Source organism: Salvelinus alpinus, chromosome 6 (genome assembly GCF_045679555.1).
Source record: "Salvelinus alpinus chromosome 6, SLU_Salpinus.1, whole genome shotgun sequence".
NCBI classification, from domain to species: domain Eukaryota; kingdom Metazoa; phylum Chordata; class Actinopteri; order Salmoniformes; family Salmonidae; genus Salvelinus; species Salvelinus alpinus.
Genome location: NC_092091.1, coordinates 1592708 through 1606996, shown reverse-complemented (window position 1 = coordinate 1606996; position 14289 = coordinate 1592708). Strand labels below are relative to the sequence as shown.

General features: G+C 48.7%; 1 protein-coding gene across 1 annotated transcript in view; it reads right to left on the bottom strand.

The window, feature by feature from the left end:
- bnip2 (BCL2 interacting protein 2) overlaps positions 1 to 14289 on the bottom strand; it is an 83204-nt gene that overhangs the window by 57458 nt on the left and 11457 nt on the right. The window contains exon 3 of the mRNA XM_071405110.1: positions 501 to 596. Within this exon, the coding sequence (XP_071261211.1) occupies positions 501 to 596 (96 nt within the window). The remainder of the gene's footprint in view (positions 1 to 500; positions 597 to 14289) is intronic.

Below are 14289 nucleotides of genomic sequence, written 5' to 3'. Positions count from 1 at the left end.
GCAATGTTCCAACATCTAGTGGAAAGCCTTCCCAGAAGAGTGGAGGCTGTTATAGCAGCAATGTTCCAACATCTAGTGGAAAGCCTTCCCAGAAGAGTGGAGGCTGTTATAGCAGCAATGTCCCAACATCTAGTGGAAAGCCTTCCCAGAAGAGTGGAGGCTGTTATAGCAGCAATGTTCCAACATCTAGTGGAAAGCCTTCCCAGAAGAGTGGAGGCTGTTATAGCAGCAATGTTCCAACATCTAGTGGAAAGCCTTCCCAGAAGAGTGGAGGCTGTTATAGCAGCAAAAGGGGGAACCAACTCCATATTGATGGCCATGATTTAGGAATGAGATGTTGGATGAGCAGGTGTCCACATACTTTTGGTCATGTAGTGTACAAGACTAGTACCCAGAAAAGAGCATACTGCCTGGAGATCAGAGTATTGACTGAGGTGCCTATAATTACCACAGCTAAAGTCAGGTTGTTAGGTATGCCTGGTTGTCGGAAGACGCGTTACCTGGGGAAGTCCTCGTCCTGCCACTCCTCTTTAAGTTCCACCCCCTCCATGCGGAGACGAGCATCGGTGGTCGCCACAGACTCCTGGCGCTCCAGACTGCAGAGAGACAGACAGGTCAGAACAGTGTAATGTTACAGACTGCAGAGAGAGAGAGACAGGTCAGAACAGTTTAATGTTACAGACTACAGAGAGAGACAGGTCAGAACAGTTTAATGTTACAGACTGCAGAGAGACAGACAGGTCAGAACAGTGTAATGTTACAGACTGCAGAGAGAGAGAGACAGGTCAGAACAGTTTAATGTTACAGACTACAGAGAGAGACAGGTCAGAACAGTTTAATGTTACAGACTGCAGAGAGACAGACAGGTCAGAACAGTTTAATGCTACAGACTGCAGAGAGAGAGACAGGTCAGAACAGTTTAATGCTACAGACTGCAGAGAGAGAGACAGGTCAGAACAGTTTAATGTTACAGACTGCAGAGAGAGAGACAGGTCAGAACAGTGTAATGTTACAGACTGCAGAGAGAGAGAGACAGGTCAGAACAGTTTAATGTTACAGACTGCAGAGAGAGAGAGACAGGTCAGAACAGTTTAATGTTACAGACTACAGAGAGAGAGAGACAGGTCAGAACAGTTTAATGTTACAGACTACAGAGAGAGAGAGACAGGTCAGAACAGTTTAATGTTACAGACTGCAGAGAGAGAGACAGGTCAGAACAGTTTAATGTTACAGACTACAGAGAGAGAGAGACAGGTCAGAACAGTTTAATGTTACAGACTACAGAGAGAGAGAGACAGGTCAGAACAGTTTAATGTTACAGACTGCAGAGAGAGAGACAGGACAGAACAGTTTAATGCTACAGACTACAGAGAGAGAGAGACAGGTCAGAACAGTTTAATGCTACAGACTGCAGAGAGAGAGAGACAGGTCAGAACAGTTTAATGTTACAGACTGCAGAGAGAGAGAGACAGGTCAGAACAGTTTAATGTTACAGACTGCAGAGAGAGAGAGACAGGTCAGAACAGTTTAATGTTACAGACTACAGAGAGAGAGACAGGTCAGAACAGTTTAATGTTACAGACTGCAGAGAGAGAGAGACAGGTCAGAACAGTTTAATGTTACAGACTGCAGAGAGAGAGAGACAGGTCAGAACAGTTTAATGCTACAGACTACAGAGAGAGAGAGACAGGTCAGAACAGTTTAATGCTACAGACTACAGAGAGAGAGAGACAGGTCAGAACAGTGTAATGTTACAGACTGCAGAGAGACAGGTCAGAACAGTTTAATGTTACAGACTACAGAGAGAGAGAGACAGGTCAGAACAGTTTAATGTTACAGACTACAGAGAGAGAGACAGGTCAGAACAGTTTAATGTTACAGACTGCAGAGAGAGAGAGACAGGTCAGAACAGTTTAATGTTACAGACTGCAGAGAGAGAGAGACAGGTCAGAACAGTTTAATGCTACAGACTACAGAGAGAGAGAGACAGGTCAGAACAGTTTAATGCTACAGACTACAGAGAGAGAGAGACAGGTCAGAACAGTGTAATGTTACAGACTGCAGAGAGACAGGTCAGAACAGTTTAATGTTACAGACTACAGAGAGAGAGAGACAGGTCAGAACAGTTTAATGTTACAGACTTCAGAGAGAGAGACAGGTCAGAACAGTTTGTTCCAGACTGCAGAGAGAGAAAGCGGGTCATCATTTCATCCCAGTTGAATATCCTTTCAAAAGACCTCTCTGTGTTCCAGTCAGTGAATTAGGTTCAAGAGCAGAAAGCCAAGGAGTCAGAGATAATCTGACACAGAAAGCGTAATAAGACAATCATTTATCTGTGCTGTGACTGGTAGCTCAATATCCTAGACATGACACCAGTTCTCAGTTCATCCTACAACAGACGTAAATAAGAGATCCCCCACCCAACTGCTGCAACAGAACCTCAATAGATGCTTTGTGTGCATGTGGCCGTGCGCGTGTGGCTGTGTGCGTGTGGCTGTGTGTGTGGCCGTTGTTTTAGGTTGCCTACTGGGATCCGATCCATTGTCCTGGGTGGTGGTCCAAACAGAGGATCCGCTTCGGGAAAGTCGTATTCCTGGTCGTTGACGTTGCTCTTATATCCAGTAGTTCTTCCCGGCTGTATGTAATAAGACTTAAGATTTCCTGGGTAACAATGTAAGAAATAATACATAAAAAAACGAAATACTGCATAGTTTCCTAGGAACGCGAAGCAAGGCGACCATCTCTGTCAGCACCATCCCTGTCGTTAACGATTACAAGCATACCCATAACATGATGCAGCCACCACTATGCTTGAAAATATAGACTGGTACTCAGTAGTGGTGTAACGGACCGTAGTTGATCGGTACGGTTCACCCCCGACGCTTCGGCACGCCTGTGATCCGCGGATCGATTGCAAAGTTTAACCATCATAGTGTGAAATACAGTTTTACTGCCGCTGTTACTGTTTAAAGTAACAATTCCCTAAATCTCGATGCAGAGTTGCAGTGAAAAGATAAAGACTGATGTGTGCTGTGTTCGACTCTGAAGCCTGAAGGTTGATTTGATTATTTTTTTAAAGCAGCCGTGTGTACTGTTCACGTGAACAGGGCATGTTAAATACCAACGAATCAATCCTGGATGCTCACATTGCAAAAAGCAAAGCAGAAAAAAGAGCAGTGACAGCCATGGCCAGCGGAGGAGCTGAAGAACTGGAAAAGCCTCCCGCTTCATGTAAGTCTCATGTTTGGGAGCAGTTTGGCTTCCCTGTTAATTAGGATGACGGAAGCAGGGTGGTGGACGACACCACTACGGTGTGTAGGCATTGTGCCACAAGAAAGCCGTATGATCATGGAAATACATGGAGCGTGGCCACACATTTAAAGCGTCATCACCCTGGTGTGTCAGTGACGGGAGCCAACTCAGCCAAGAGACAACAACTTCTCACCGCGGCATTTAAGCCCTTTGCTGCAGAATCAGACCGGGTGAAGCCATCACCAAATCTACTGGGATGTTTATCGCTGCAGACATGAGGCCATACTCTGTTGTGGAAAACAAAGGGTTTAAAAATATGGTGGAAGTGCTTGAGCCACACTAGGAAAGCAGAGGGGAAGCTAGAGAGGCCCAATAGCAATATCCCAACAACCACAGATAATGCCAAGAACCAAGTAAATTCAGTGATAGAGGCTGGACTGGAGCCACAGATCGCTTGCTTTGCACATGTGATCAATTCAGCATCCCAAAGGGGAATCTCAGTGAACCAGATCCGCCTCCTTGGGAGGATCAGGAAGATGGTTTCCTTTTTTCCACCGAAGCACAACAGCTGCTCACGTGCTTAAGACCAAGCAGGAAAGTTACAGCTACCGACCCACAAGCTCATACACCATGTCCCAACAAGATGGAACTCCCCTTATGCCATGTTGGAGCGTTATCTTGAGCAGCAGGCAGCGTTATACTCTGCACTAGGGGTCGACAGAATAAGATTTTTCAACGCAGATACCGATTATTGGAGGAACAAAAAAAGCCGATACCGATTAATTACGCCTCTCTCCCGAAGCAAGCACCAGCTAGCCTTGAGCTAGCCTCGAGCTAGGCCCATATACCAGCTAATTCTAGGGCTACAATACCTCCTTTGCCAATTGGCCTGGACCCTTTATTGTCGACACAGAGCACAGCCGATCCAACGCCTACGTGATCGCCCGATGTGTTCTCAACAGGCTATTCTGTTACGATGTCGCCGAAGAACCATCTACTAGACCCAGCCTGATAGCATTTCTGAACGCTGTGTCCCCTGCTAGCCTAGCGTAGTAGTGACTACCGAACGGCACCCTGACTCACCTATTGCTGCTCTTTTGACCCTATGATCACTCGGCTACACAGCTGATGCCCCCTGGACTGTTTCAATAACACGGTACCTCATTTTGTTTACCTGTCGGCCCCAGCCTCGAACTCCTGTATGTCCTGTATGTACCTAACTGACCCGCTCTGCCCATTCACCCGTTGTTGTCTTAGCTCCCCTGGTCAACACCTGTGATTGCTTTACGCCTCTCTCTAATGTCAATATGCCTTGTCTACTGCTGTCTTGGCTAGTTCTTATTGTTTTATTTCACTGTAGAGCCCTCAGTCCCGCTCAAAATGCCTTAGATAGCTCTTTTGTCCCACCTCACACACATGCGGAGATCTCACCTGGCTTAACTGGTGCCTCCAGAGACGAAACCGCTCTCATCGTCACTCAACACCTAGGTTTACCTCCACTGTACTCACATCCTACCATACAATTGTCTGTACATTATGCCCTGAATCTATTCTACCGCGCCCAGAAATCTGTTCCTTTTACTCTCTGTTCCTAACGCACTAGACGACCAGTTCTTATAGCCTTTAACCGTACCCTTATCCTCCTCTGTTCCTCTGGTGATGTAGAGGTTAACCCAGGCCACGTAGCCCCCAGTTCCACTCCTATTCCCCAGGCGCTCTCATTTGTTGACTTCTGTAACCGTAAAAGCCTTGGTTTCATGCATGTTAACATCAGAAGCCTCATCCCTGAGTTTGTTTTATTTACTGCTTCAGCACACTCCGCCAACCCTGATGTCGTAGCCGTGTCTGAATACCGGCTTAGGAAGGCCACCACAAATTCTGACATTTCCATCCCCAACTACAACATTTTCCACCAAGATAGAACTGCCAAAGGGGGCGGAGTTGCAATCTACTGCAGAGACATCCTGCAGAGTTCTGTCTTACTATCCAGGTTTGTGGCCAAACAGTTCATGCTTCTACTTTTAAAAATCCACCTTACCAGATATAAGTCTCTCACTGTTGCTGCTTGTTATAGATGCTCCTCAGCCCCCAGCTGTGCCCTGGACACCGTATTTAATTGCCCCCCATTATCTTCAGAGTTTATACAGTTAGGTGACCTAAACTGGAACATGCTTAACACCCCAGCCATCCTACAACCTAAGCTAGATGCCCTCAATCTCACACAAATGATCAAACAACCCTAAATCTGTAACCATGGGCATCCTCATAGATATCATGCTGACCAACCTGCCCTCTAAATACACCTCCGCTGTCTTCAAACAGGATCTCAGCGATCACTGCCTCATTGCCTGCGTCCGTAATGGGTCTGCGGTCAAACGAACACCCCTCATCACTGTCAAACGCTCCCTAAAACACTTCAGCGAGCAGGCCTTTTTAATCGACCTGGCCCGGGTATGGTGGAAGGATATTGACCTCATTCCGTCAGTAGAGGATGCCTGGTTATTCTTTAAAAGTGCTTTCCTCACCATCTTAAATAAGCATGCCCCATTTGCGATACGCAACTTTTCAGGGAAGTTAGGAACCAATATACACAGGCAGTTAAGAAAGCAAAGGCTAGCTTTTTCAAACAGAAATTTGCATCCTGTAGCACAAACATCGCAAAGGTAAGGGAATATTTATGATGTAATTTCGTATTTCTGTTGACTCCAACATGGCGGAGAAATGTTGTTATTTTTGAGCGCCGTCTCAGATTATTGCATGGTGTGCTTTTTACGTAAAGTTTTTTTGAAATCTGACACAGCGGTTGCATTAAGAACAAGTGTATCTTTAATTACATGTAAAACATGTATCTTTCATAAAAGTTTATGATGAGTATTTCTGTTATTTGACGTGGCTCTCTGTAATTTCTCCGGATATTTAGGAGGCATTTCTGAACATGGCGCCAATGTAAACTGAGATTTGTGGATATAAATATGCACATTATCATACAAAACATAAAAGTATTGTGTAACATGATGTCCTATGAGTGTCATCTGATGAAGATCATCAAAGGTTAGTGATTAATTTTATCTCTATTTCTGCTTTTTGTGACTACTATCTTTGCTGGGAAAATGGCTGTGTTTTCCTGTGGCTATGTACTAAGCTAACATAATCGTTTGGTGTGCTTTCGCCGTAAATCCTTTTTGAAATCAGACATGTTGGCTGGATTCACAACAAGTGTAGCTTTAATTTGGTGTCGTTCATGTGTGATTTCATGAAAGATTGATTTTTATAGTAATATATTTGAATTTGGCGCGCTACATTTTTTCTGGCTTTTGGCCAAGTGGAACGTTAGCGTCCCACATATCCTAGAGAAGGTAATAGCCATCACTAGTCTGATACCTGCCCCTGTGTCACTCCCCCTGTGGACATTTCACCCCACACCCCCTCAACAGTCACTTACTTTACCTGCTGTTCCCCTTAGGAACATTCCCCCACAACAGTCACACTGCTCCCCTTATGGTCATTCCCCCACAACAGTCACACCGCTCCCCCTATAGTCATTCCCCCACAAGTCACACCGCTTCCCCTACAGTCATTCCCCCTCAACGGTCATGGTCATTCCTCCTCAACAGTCATGGTCATTCCTCCTCAACGGTCATGGTCATTCCTCCTCAACAGTCATGGTCATTCCTCCTCAACAGTCATGGTCATTCCCCCTCAACAGTCATGGTCATTCCCCCTCAACAGTCATGGTCATTCCCCCTCAACGGTCATGGTCATTCCCCCTCAACGGTCATGGGCATTCCTCCTCAACGGTCATGGGCATTCCTCCTCAACGGTCATGGGCATTCCTCCTCAACGGTCATGGTCATTCCCCCTCAACGGCCATGGGCATTCCCCCTCAACGGTCATGGTCATTCCCCCTCAACGGCCATGGTCATTCCCCCTCAACGGCCATGGTCATTCCCCCTCAACAGTCATGGTCATTCCTCCTCAACGGTCATGGTCATTCCTCCTCAACAGTCATGGTCATTCCCCCTCAACGGTCATGGTCATCCCCCCTCAACAGTCATGGTCATTCCTCCTCAACGGTCATGGTCATTCCTCCTCAACAGTCATGGTCATTCCTCCTCAACGGTCATGGTCATTACTCCTCAACAGTCATGGTCATTCCCCCTCAACGGTCATGGTCATTCCTCCTCAACAGTCATGGTCATTCCTCCTCAACGGTCATGGTCATTCCCCCTCAACGGTCATGGTCATTCCGCCTCAACGGTCATGGTCATCCCCCCTCAACGGTCATGGTCATTCCTCCTCAACGGTCATGGTCATTCCTCCTCAACGGTCATGGTCATTCCCCCTCAACGGTCATTCCCCCTCAACGGTCATGGTCATTCCTCCTCAACGGTCATGGTCATTCCCCCTCAACAGTCATGGTCATTCCCCCTCAACGGTCATGGTCATTCCCCCTCAACGGTCATGGTCATTCCCCCTCAACGGTCATGGTCATCCCCCCTCAACGGTCATGGTCATCCCCCCTCAACAGTCATGGTCATTCCCCCTCAACGGTCATGGTCATTCCCCCTCAACAGTCATGGTCATTCCCCCTCAACGGTCATGGTCATTCCCCCTCAACGGTCATGGTCATTCCCCCTCAACGGTCATGGTCATTCCTCCTCAACAGTCATGGTCATTCCCCCTCAACAGTCATGGTCATTCCCCCTCAACAGTCATGGTCATTCCCCCTCAACGGTCATGGTCATTCCCCCTCAACGGTCATGGTCATTCCCCCTCAACGGTCATGGTCATTCCTCCTCAACGGTCATGGTCATTCCTCCTCAACGGTCATGGTCATTCCTCCTCAACGGTCATGGTCATTCCTCCTCAACGGTCATGGTCATTCCCCCTCAACGGTCATGGTCATTCCTCCTCAACGGTCATGGTCATTCCCCCTCAACGGTCATTCCCCCTCAACGGTCATGGTCATTCCTCCTCAACGGTCATGGTCATTCCTCCTCAACGGTCATGGTCATTCCTCCTCAACGGTCATGGTCATTCCTCCTCAACGGTCATGGTCATTCCCCCTCAACGGTCATGGTCATTCCTCCTCAACGGTCATGGTCATTCCCCCTCAACGGTCATTCCCCCTCAACGGTCATGGTCATTCCCCCTCAACGGCCATGGTCATTCCCCCTCAACAGTCATGGTCATTCCTCCTCAACAGTCATGCTGCTCCCCCTATGGTCATTCCCCCACATCCAGGGTCCGAAATTAACACCCGCTAAGCGCCAAATGTGGGTAGATTTTCCGTTTGGCGAGTAAATCCCAGAAGGCTATCCGCCACACTGGCGGGTAAATGTTTGTACCAAAATAGTAATGTAAATTATCTGGCATGATGGCTCAGAGGAAATGACTCATGTTTGCCAGTCAGTGACTGCCACTAGTGCTCTTAGTTTTGCTGCACTGTTTACCGTACGGGACATCAGCTACTCGACATCGCTCACTTTTAAAAATATATATATTTTACCTTTATTTAACTAGGCAAGTCAGTTAAGAACAAATTCTTATTTTCAATGACGGCCTAGGAACAGTGGGTTAACTGACTTGTTCAGGGGCAGAACGACAGATTTGTACCTTGTCAGCTCAGGGATTTGAACTTGCAACCTTTTGGTTACTAGTACAACGCTCTAACCACTAGGCTACCCTGCCGCCCCCAACTTGCCACGGGTCTGCTGCTAGCTACCGTTCATTGTTATGTGGCGACATTTACCTGGAGTAAGCCAACCTTTGAAACAAAAACCCACTGACAGAAAAGGAGGACAAATCACATATAAAAGAAAGTTTTGTGAGAAATGGAGGATTGGAGACACAGGAGTTTCAAGAGGCTGGCTACAGTATGATGCCGAGGCTGTGGTGGTGAGTTGTGTGTCGCCAGTATGATGCCGAGGCTGTGGTGGTGAGTTGTTATGTGTGTCGCCAGTATGATGCCGAGGCTGTGGTGGTGAGTTGTTATGTGTGTCGCCAATATGATGCCGAGGCTGTGGTGGTGAGTTGTTATGTGTGTCGCCAGTATGATGCCGAGGCTGTGGTGGTGAGTTGTTATGTGTGTCGCCAGTATGATGCCGAGGCTGTGGTGGTGAGTTGTTATGTGTGTCGCCAGTATGATGCCGAGGCTGTGGTGGTGAGTTGTTATGTGTGTCGCCAGTATGATGCCGAGGCTGTGGTGGTGAGTTGTTATGTGTGTCGCCAGTATGATGCCGAGGCTGTGGTGGTGAGTTGTTATGTGTGTCGCCAGTATGATGCCGAGGCTGTGGTGGTGAGTTGTTATGTGTGTCGCCAGTATGATGCCGAGGCTGTGGTGGTGAGTTGTTATGTGTGTCGCCAGTATGATGCCGAGGCTGTGGTGGTGAGTTGTTATGTGTGTCGCCAGTATGATGCCGAGGCTGTGGTGGTGAGTTGTTATGTGTGTCGCCAGTATGATGCCGAGGCTGTGGTGGTGAGTTGTTATGTGTGTCGCCAGTATGATGCCGAGGCTGTGGTGGTGAGTTGTTATGTGTGTCGCCAGTATGATGCCGAGGCTGTGGTGGTAAATGAGTTGTGTGTCGCCAGTATGATGCCGAGGCTGTGGTAAATGAGTTGTGTGTCGCCAGTATGATGCCGAGGCTGTGGTAAATGAGTTGTGTGTCGCCAGTATGATGCCGAGGCTGTGGTAAATGAGTTGTGTGTCGCCAGTATGATGCCGAGGCTGTGGTAAATGAGTTGTGTGTCGCCAGTATGATGCCGAGGCTGTGGTAAATGAGTTGTGTGTCGCCAGTATGATGCCGAGGCTGTGGTGGTGAGTTGTGTGTCGCCAGTATGATGCCGAGGCTGTGGTGGTGAGTTGTGTGTCGCCAGTATGATGCCGAGGCTGTGGTGGTGAGTTGTGTGTCGCCAGTATGATGCCGAGGCTGTGGTGGTGAGTTGTGTGTCGCCAGTATGATGCCGAGGCTGTGGTAAATGAGTTGTGTGTCGCCAGTATGATGCCGAGGCTGTGGTAAATGAGTTGTGTGTCGCCAGTATGATGCCGAGGCTGTGGTAAATGAGTTGTGTGTCGCCAGTATGATGCCGAGGCTGTGGTAAATGAGTTGTGTGTCGCCAGTATGATGCCGAGGCTGTGGTAAATGAGTTGTGTGTCGCCAGTATGATGCCGAGGCTGTGGTAAATGAGTTGTGTGTCGCCAGTATGATGCCGAGGCTGTGGTAAATGAGTTGTGTGTCGCCAGTATGATGCCGAGGCTGTGGTAAATGAGTTGTGTGTCGCCAGTATGATGCCGAGGCTGTGGTAAATGAGTTGTGTGTCGCCAGTATGATGCCGAGGCTGTGGTAAATGAGTTGTGTGTCGCCAGTATGATGCCGAGGCTGTGGTAAATGAGTTGTGTGTCGCCAGTATGATGCCGAGGCTGTGGTAAATGAGTTGTGTGTCGCCAGTATGATGCCGAGGCTGTGGTAAATGAGTTGTGTGTCGCCAGTATGATGCCGAGGCTGTGGTAAATGAGTTGTGTGTCGCCAGTATGATGCCGAGGCTGTGGTAAATGAGTTGTGTGTCGCCAGTATGATGCCGAGGCTGTGGTAAATGAGTTGTGTGTCGCCAGTATGATGCCGAGGCTGTGGTAAATGAGTTGTGTGTCGCCAGTATGATGCCGAGGCTGTGGTAAATGAGTTGTGTGTCGCCAGTATGATGCCGAGGCTGTGGTAAATGAGTTGTGTGTCGCCAGTATGATGCCGAGGCTGTGGTAAATGAGTTGTGTGTCGCCAGTATGATGCCGAGGCTGTGGTAAATGAGTTGTGTGTCGCCAGTATGATGCCGAGGCTGTGGTAAATGAGTTGTGTGTCGCCAGTATGATGCCGAGGCTGTGGTAAATGAGTTGTGTGTCGCCAGTATGATGCCGAGGCTGTGGTAAATGAGTTGTGTGTCGCCAGTATGATGCCGAGGCTGTGGTAAATGAGTTGTGTGTCGCCAGTATGATGCCGAGGCTGTGGTAAATGAGTTGTGTGTCGCCAGTATGATGCCGAGGCTGTGGTAAATGAGTTGTGTGTCGCCAGTATGATGCCGAGGCTGTGGTAAATGAGTTGTGTGTCGCCAGTATGATGCCGAGGCTGTGGTAAATGAGTTGTGTGTCGCCAGTATGATGCCGAGGCTGTGGTAAATGAGTTGTGTGTCGCCAGTATGATGCCGAGGCTGTGGTAAATGAGTTGTGTGTCGCCAGTATGATGCCGAGGCTGTGGTAAATGAGTTGTGTGTCGCCAGTATGATGCCGAGGCTGTGGTAAATGAGTTGTGTGTCGCCAGTATGATGCCGAGGCTGTGGTAAATGAGTTGTGTGTCGCCAGTATGATGCCGAGGCTGTGGTAAATGAGTTGTGTGTCGCCAGTATGATGCCGAGGCTGTGGTAAATGAGTTGTGTGTCGCCAGTATGATGCCGAGGCTGTGGTAAATGAGTTGTGTGTCGCCAGTATGATGCCGAGGCTGTGGTAAATGAGTTGTGTGTCGCCAGTATGATGCCGAGGCTGTGGTAAATGAGTTGTGTGTCGCCAGTATGATGCCGAGGCTGTGGTAAATGAGTTGTGTGTCGCCAGTATGATGCCGAGGCTGTGGTAAATGAGTTGTGTGTCGCCAGTATGATGCCGAGGCTGTGGTAAATGAGTTGTGTGTCGCCAGTATGATGCCGAGGCTGTGGTAAATGAGTTGTGTGTCGCCAGTATGATGCCGAGGCTGTGGTAAATGAGTTGTGTGTCGCCAGTATGATGCCGAGGCTGTGGTAAATGAGTTGTGTGTCGCCAGTATGATGCCGAGGCTGTGGTAAATGAGTTGTGTGTCGCCAGTATGATGCCGAGGCTGTGGTAAATGAGTTGTGTGTCGCCAGTATGATGCCGAGGCTGTGGTAAATGAGTTGTGTGTCGCCAGTATGATGCCGAGGCTGTGGTAAATGAGTTGTGTGTCGCCAGTATGATGCCGAGGCTGTGGTAAATGAGTTGTGTGTCGCCAGTATGATGCCGAGGCTGTGGTAAATGAGTTGTGTGTCGCCAGTATGATGCCGAGGCTGTGGTAAATGAGTTGTGTGTCGCCAGTATGATGCCGAGGCTGTGGTAAATGAGTTGTGTGTCGCCAGTATGATGCCGAGGCTGTGGTAAATGAGTTGTGTGTCGCCAGTATGATGCCGAGGCTGTGGTAAATGAGTTGTGTGTCGCCAGTATGATGCCGAGGCTGTGGTAAATGAGTTGTGTGTCGCCAGTATGATGCCGAGGCTGTGGTAAATGAGTTGTGTGTCGCCAGTATGATGCCGAGGCTGTGGTAAATGAGTTGTGTGTCGCCAGTATGATGCCGAGGCTGTGGTAAATGAGTTGTGTGTCGCCAGTATGATGCCGAGGCTGTGGTAAATGAGTTGTGTGTCGCCAGTATGATGCCGAGGCTGTGGTAAATGAGTTGTGTGTCGCCAGTATGATGCCGAGGCTGTGGTAAATGAGTTGTGTGTCGCCAGTATGATGCCGAGGCTGTGGTAAATGAGTTGTGTGTCGCCAGTATGATGCCGAGGCTGTGGTAAATGAGTTGTGTGTCGCCAGTATGATGCCGAGGCTGTGGTAAATGAGTTGTGTGTCGCCAGTATGATGCCGAGGCTGTGGTAAATGAGTTGTGTGTCGCCAGTATGATGCCGAGGCTGTGGTAAATGAGTTGTGTGTCGCCAGTATGATGCCGAGGCTGTGGTAAATGAGTTGTGTGTCGCCAGTATGATGCCGAGGCTGTGGTAAATGAGTTGTGTGTCGCCAGTATGCTGCCGAGGCTGTGGTAAATGAGTTGTGTGTCGCCAGTATGCTGCCGAGGCTGTGGTAAATGAGTTGTGTGTCGCCAGTATGATGCCGAGGCTGTGGTAAATGAGTTGTGTGTCGCCAGTATGATGCCGAGGCTGTGGTAAATGAGTTGTGTGTCGCCAGTATGATGCCGAGGCTGTGGTAAATGAGTTGTGTGTCGCCAGTATGATGCCGAGGCTGTGGTAAATGAGTTGTGTGTCGCCAGTATGATGCCGAGGCTGTGGTAAATGAGTTGTGTGTCGCCAGTATGATGCCGAGGCAGTGGTAAATGAGTTGTGTGTCGCCAGTATGATGCCGAGGCTGTGGTAAATGAGTTGTGTGTCGCCAGTATGATGCCGAGGCTGTGGTAAATGAGTTGTGTGTCGCCAGTATGATGCCGAGGCTGTGGTAAATGAGTTGTGTGTCGCCAGTATGATGCCGAGGCTGTGGTAAATGAGTTGTGTGTCGCCAGTATGATGCCGAGGCTGTGGTAAATGAGTTGTGTGTCGCCAGTATGATGCCGAGGCTGTGGTAAATGAGTTGTGTGTCGCCAGTATGATGCCGAGGCTGTGGTAAATGAGTTGTGTGTCGCCAGTATGATGCCGAGGCTGTGGTAAATGAGTTGTGTGTCGCCAGTATGATGCCGAGGCTGTGGTAAATGAGTTGTGTGTCGCCAGTATGCTGCCGAGGCTGTGGTAAATGAGTTGTGTGTCGCCAGTATGCTGCCGAGGCTGTGGTAAATGAGTTGTGTGTCGCCAGTATGATGCCGAGGCTGTGGTAAATGAGTTGTGTGTCGCCAGTATGATGCCGAGGCTGTGGTAAATGAGTTGTGTGTCGCCAGTATGATGCCGAGGCTGTGGTAAATGAGTTGTGTGTCGCCAGTATGATGCCGAGGCTGTGGTAAATGAGTTGTGTGTCGCCAGTATGATGCCGAGGCTGTGGTAAATGAGTTGTGTGTCGCCAGTATGATGCCGAGGCTGTGGTAAATGAGTTGTGTGTCGCCAGTATGATGCCGAGGCTGTGGTAAATGAGTTGTGTGTCGCCAGTATGATGCCGAGGCTGTGGTAAATGAGTTGTGTGTCGCCAGTATGATGCCGAGGCTGTGGTAAATGAGTTGTGTGTCGCCAGTATGATGCCGAGGCTGTGGTAAATGAGTTGTGTGTCGCCAGTATGATGCCGAGGCTGTGGTAAATGAGTTGTGTGTCGCCAGTATGATGCCGAGGCTGTGGTAA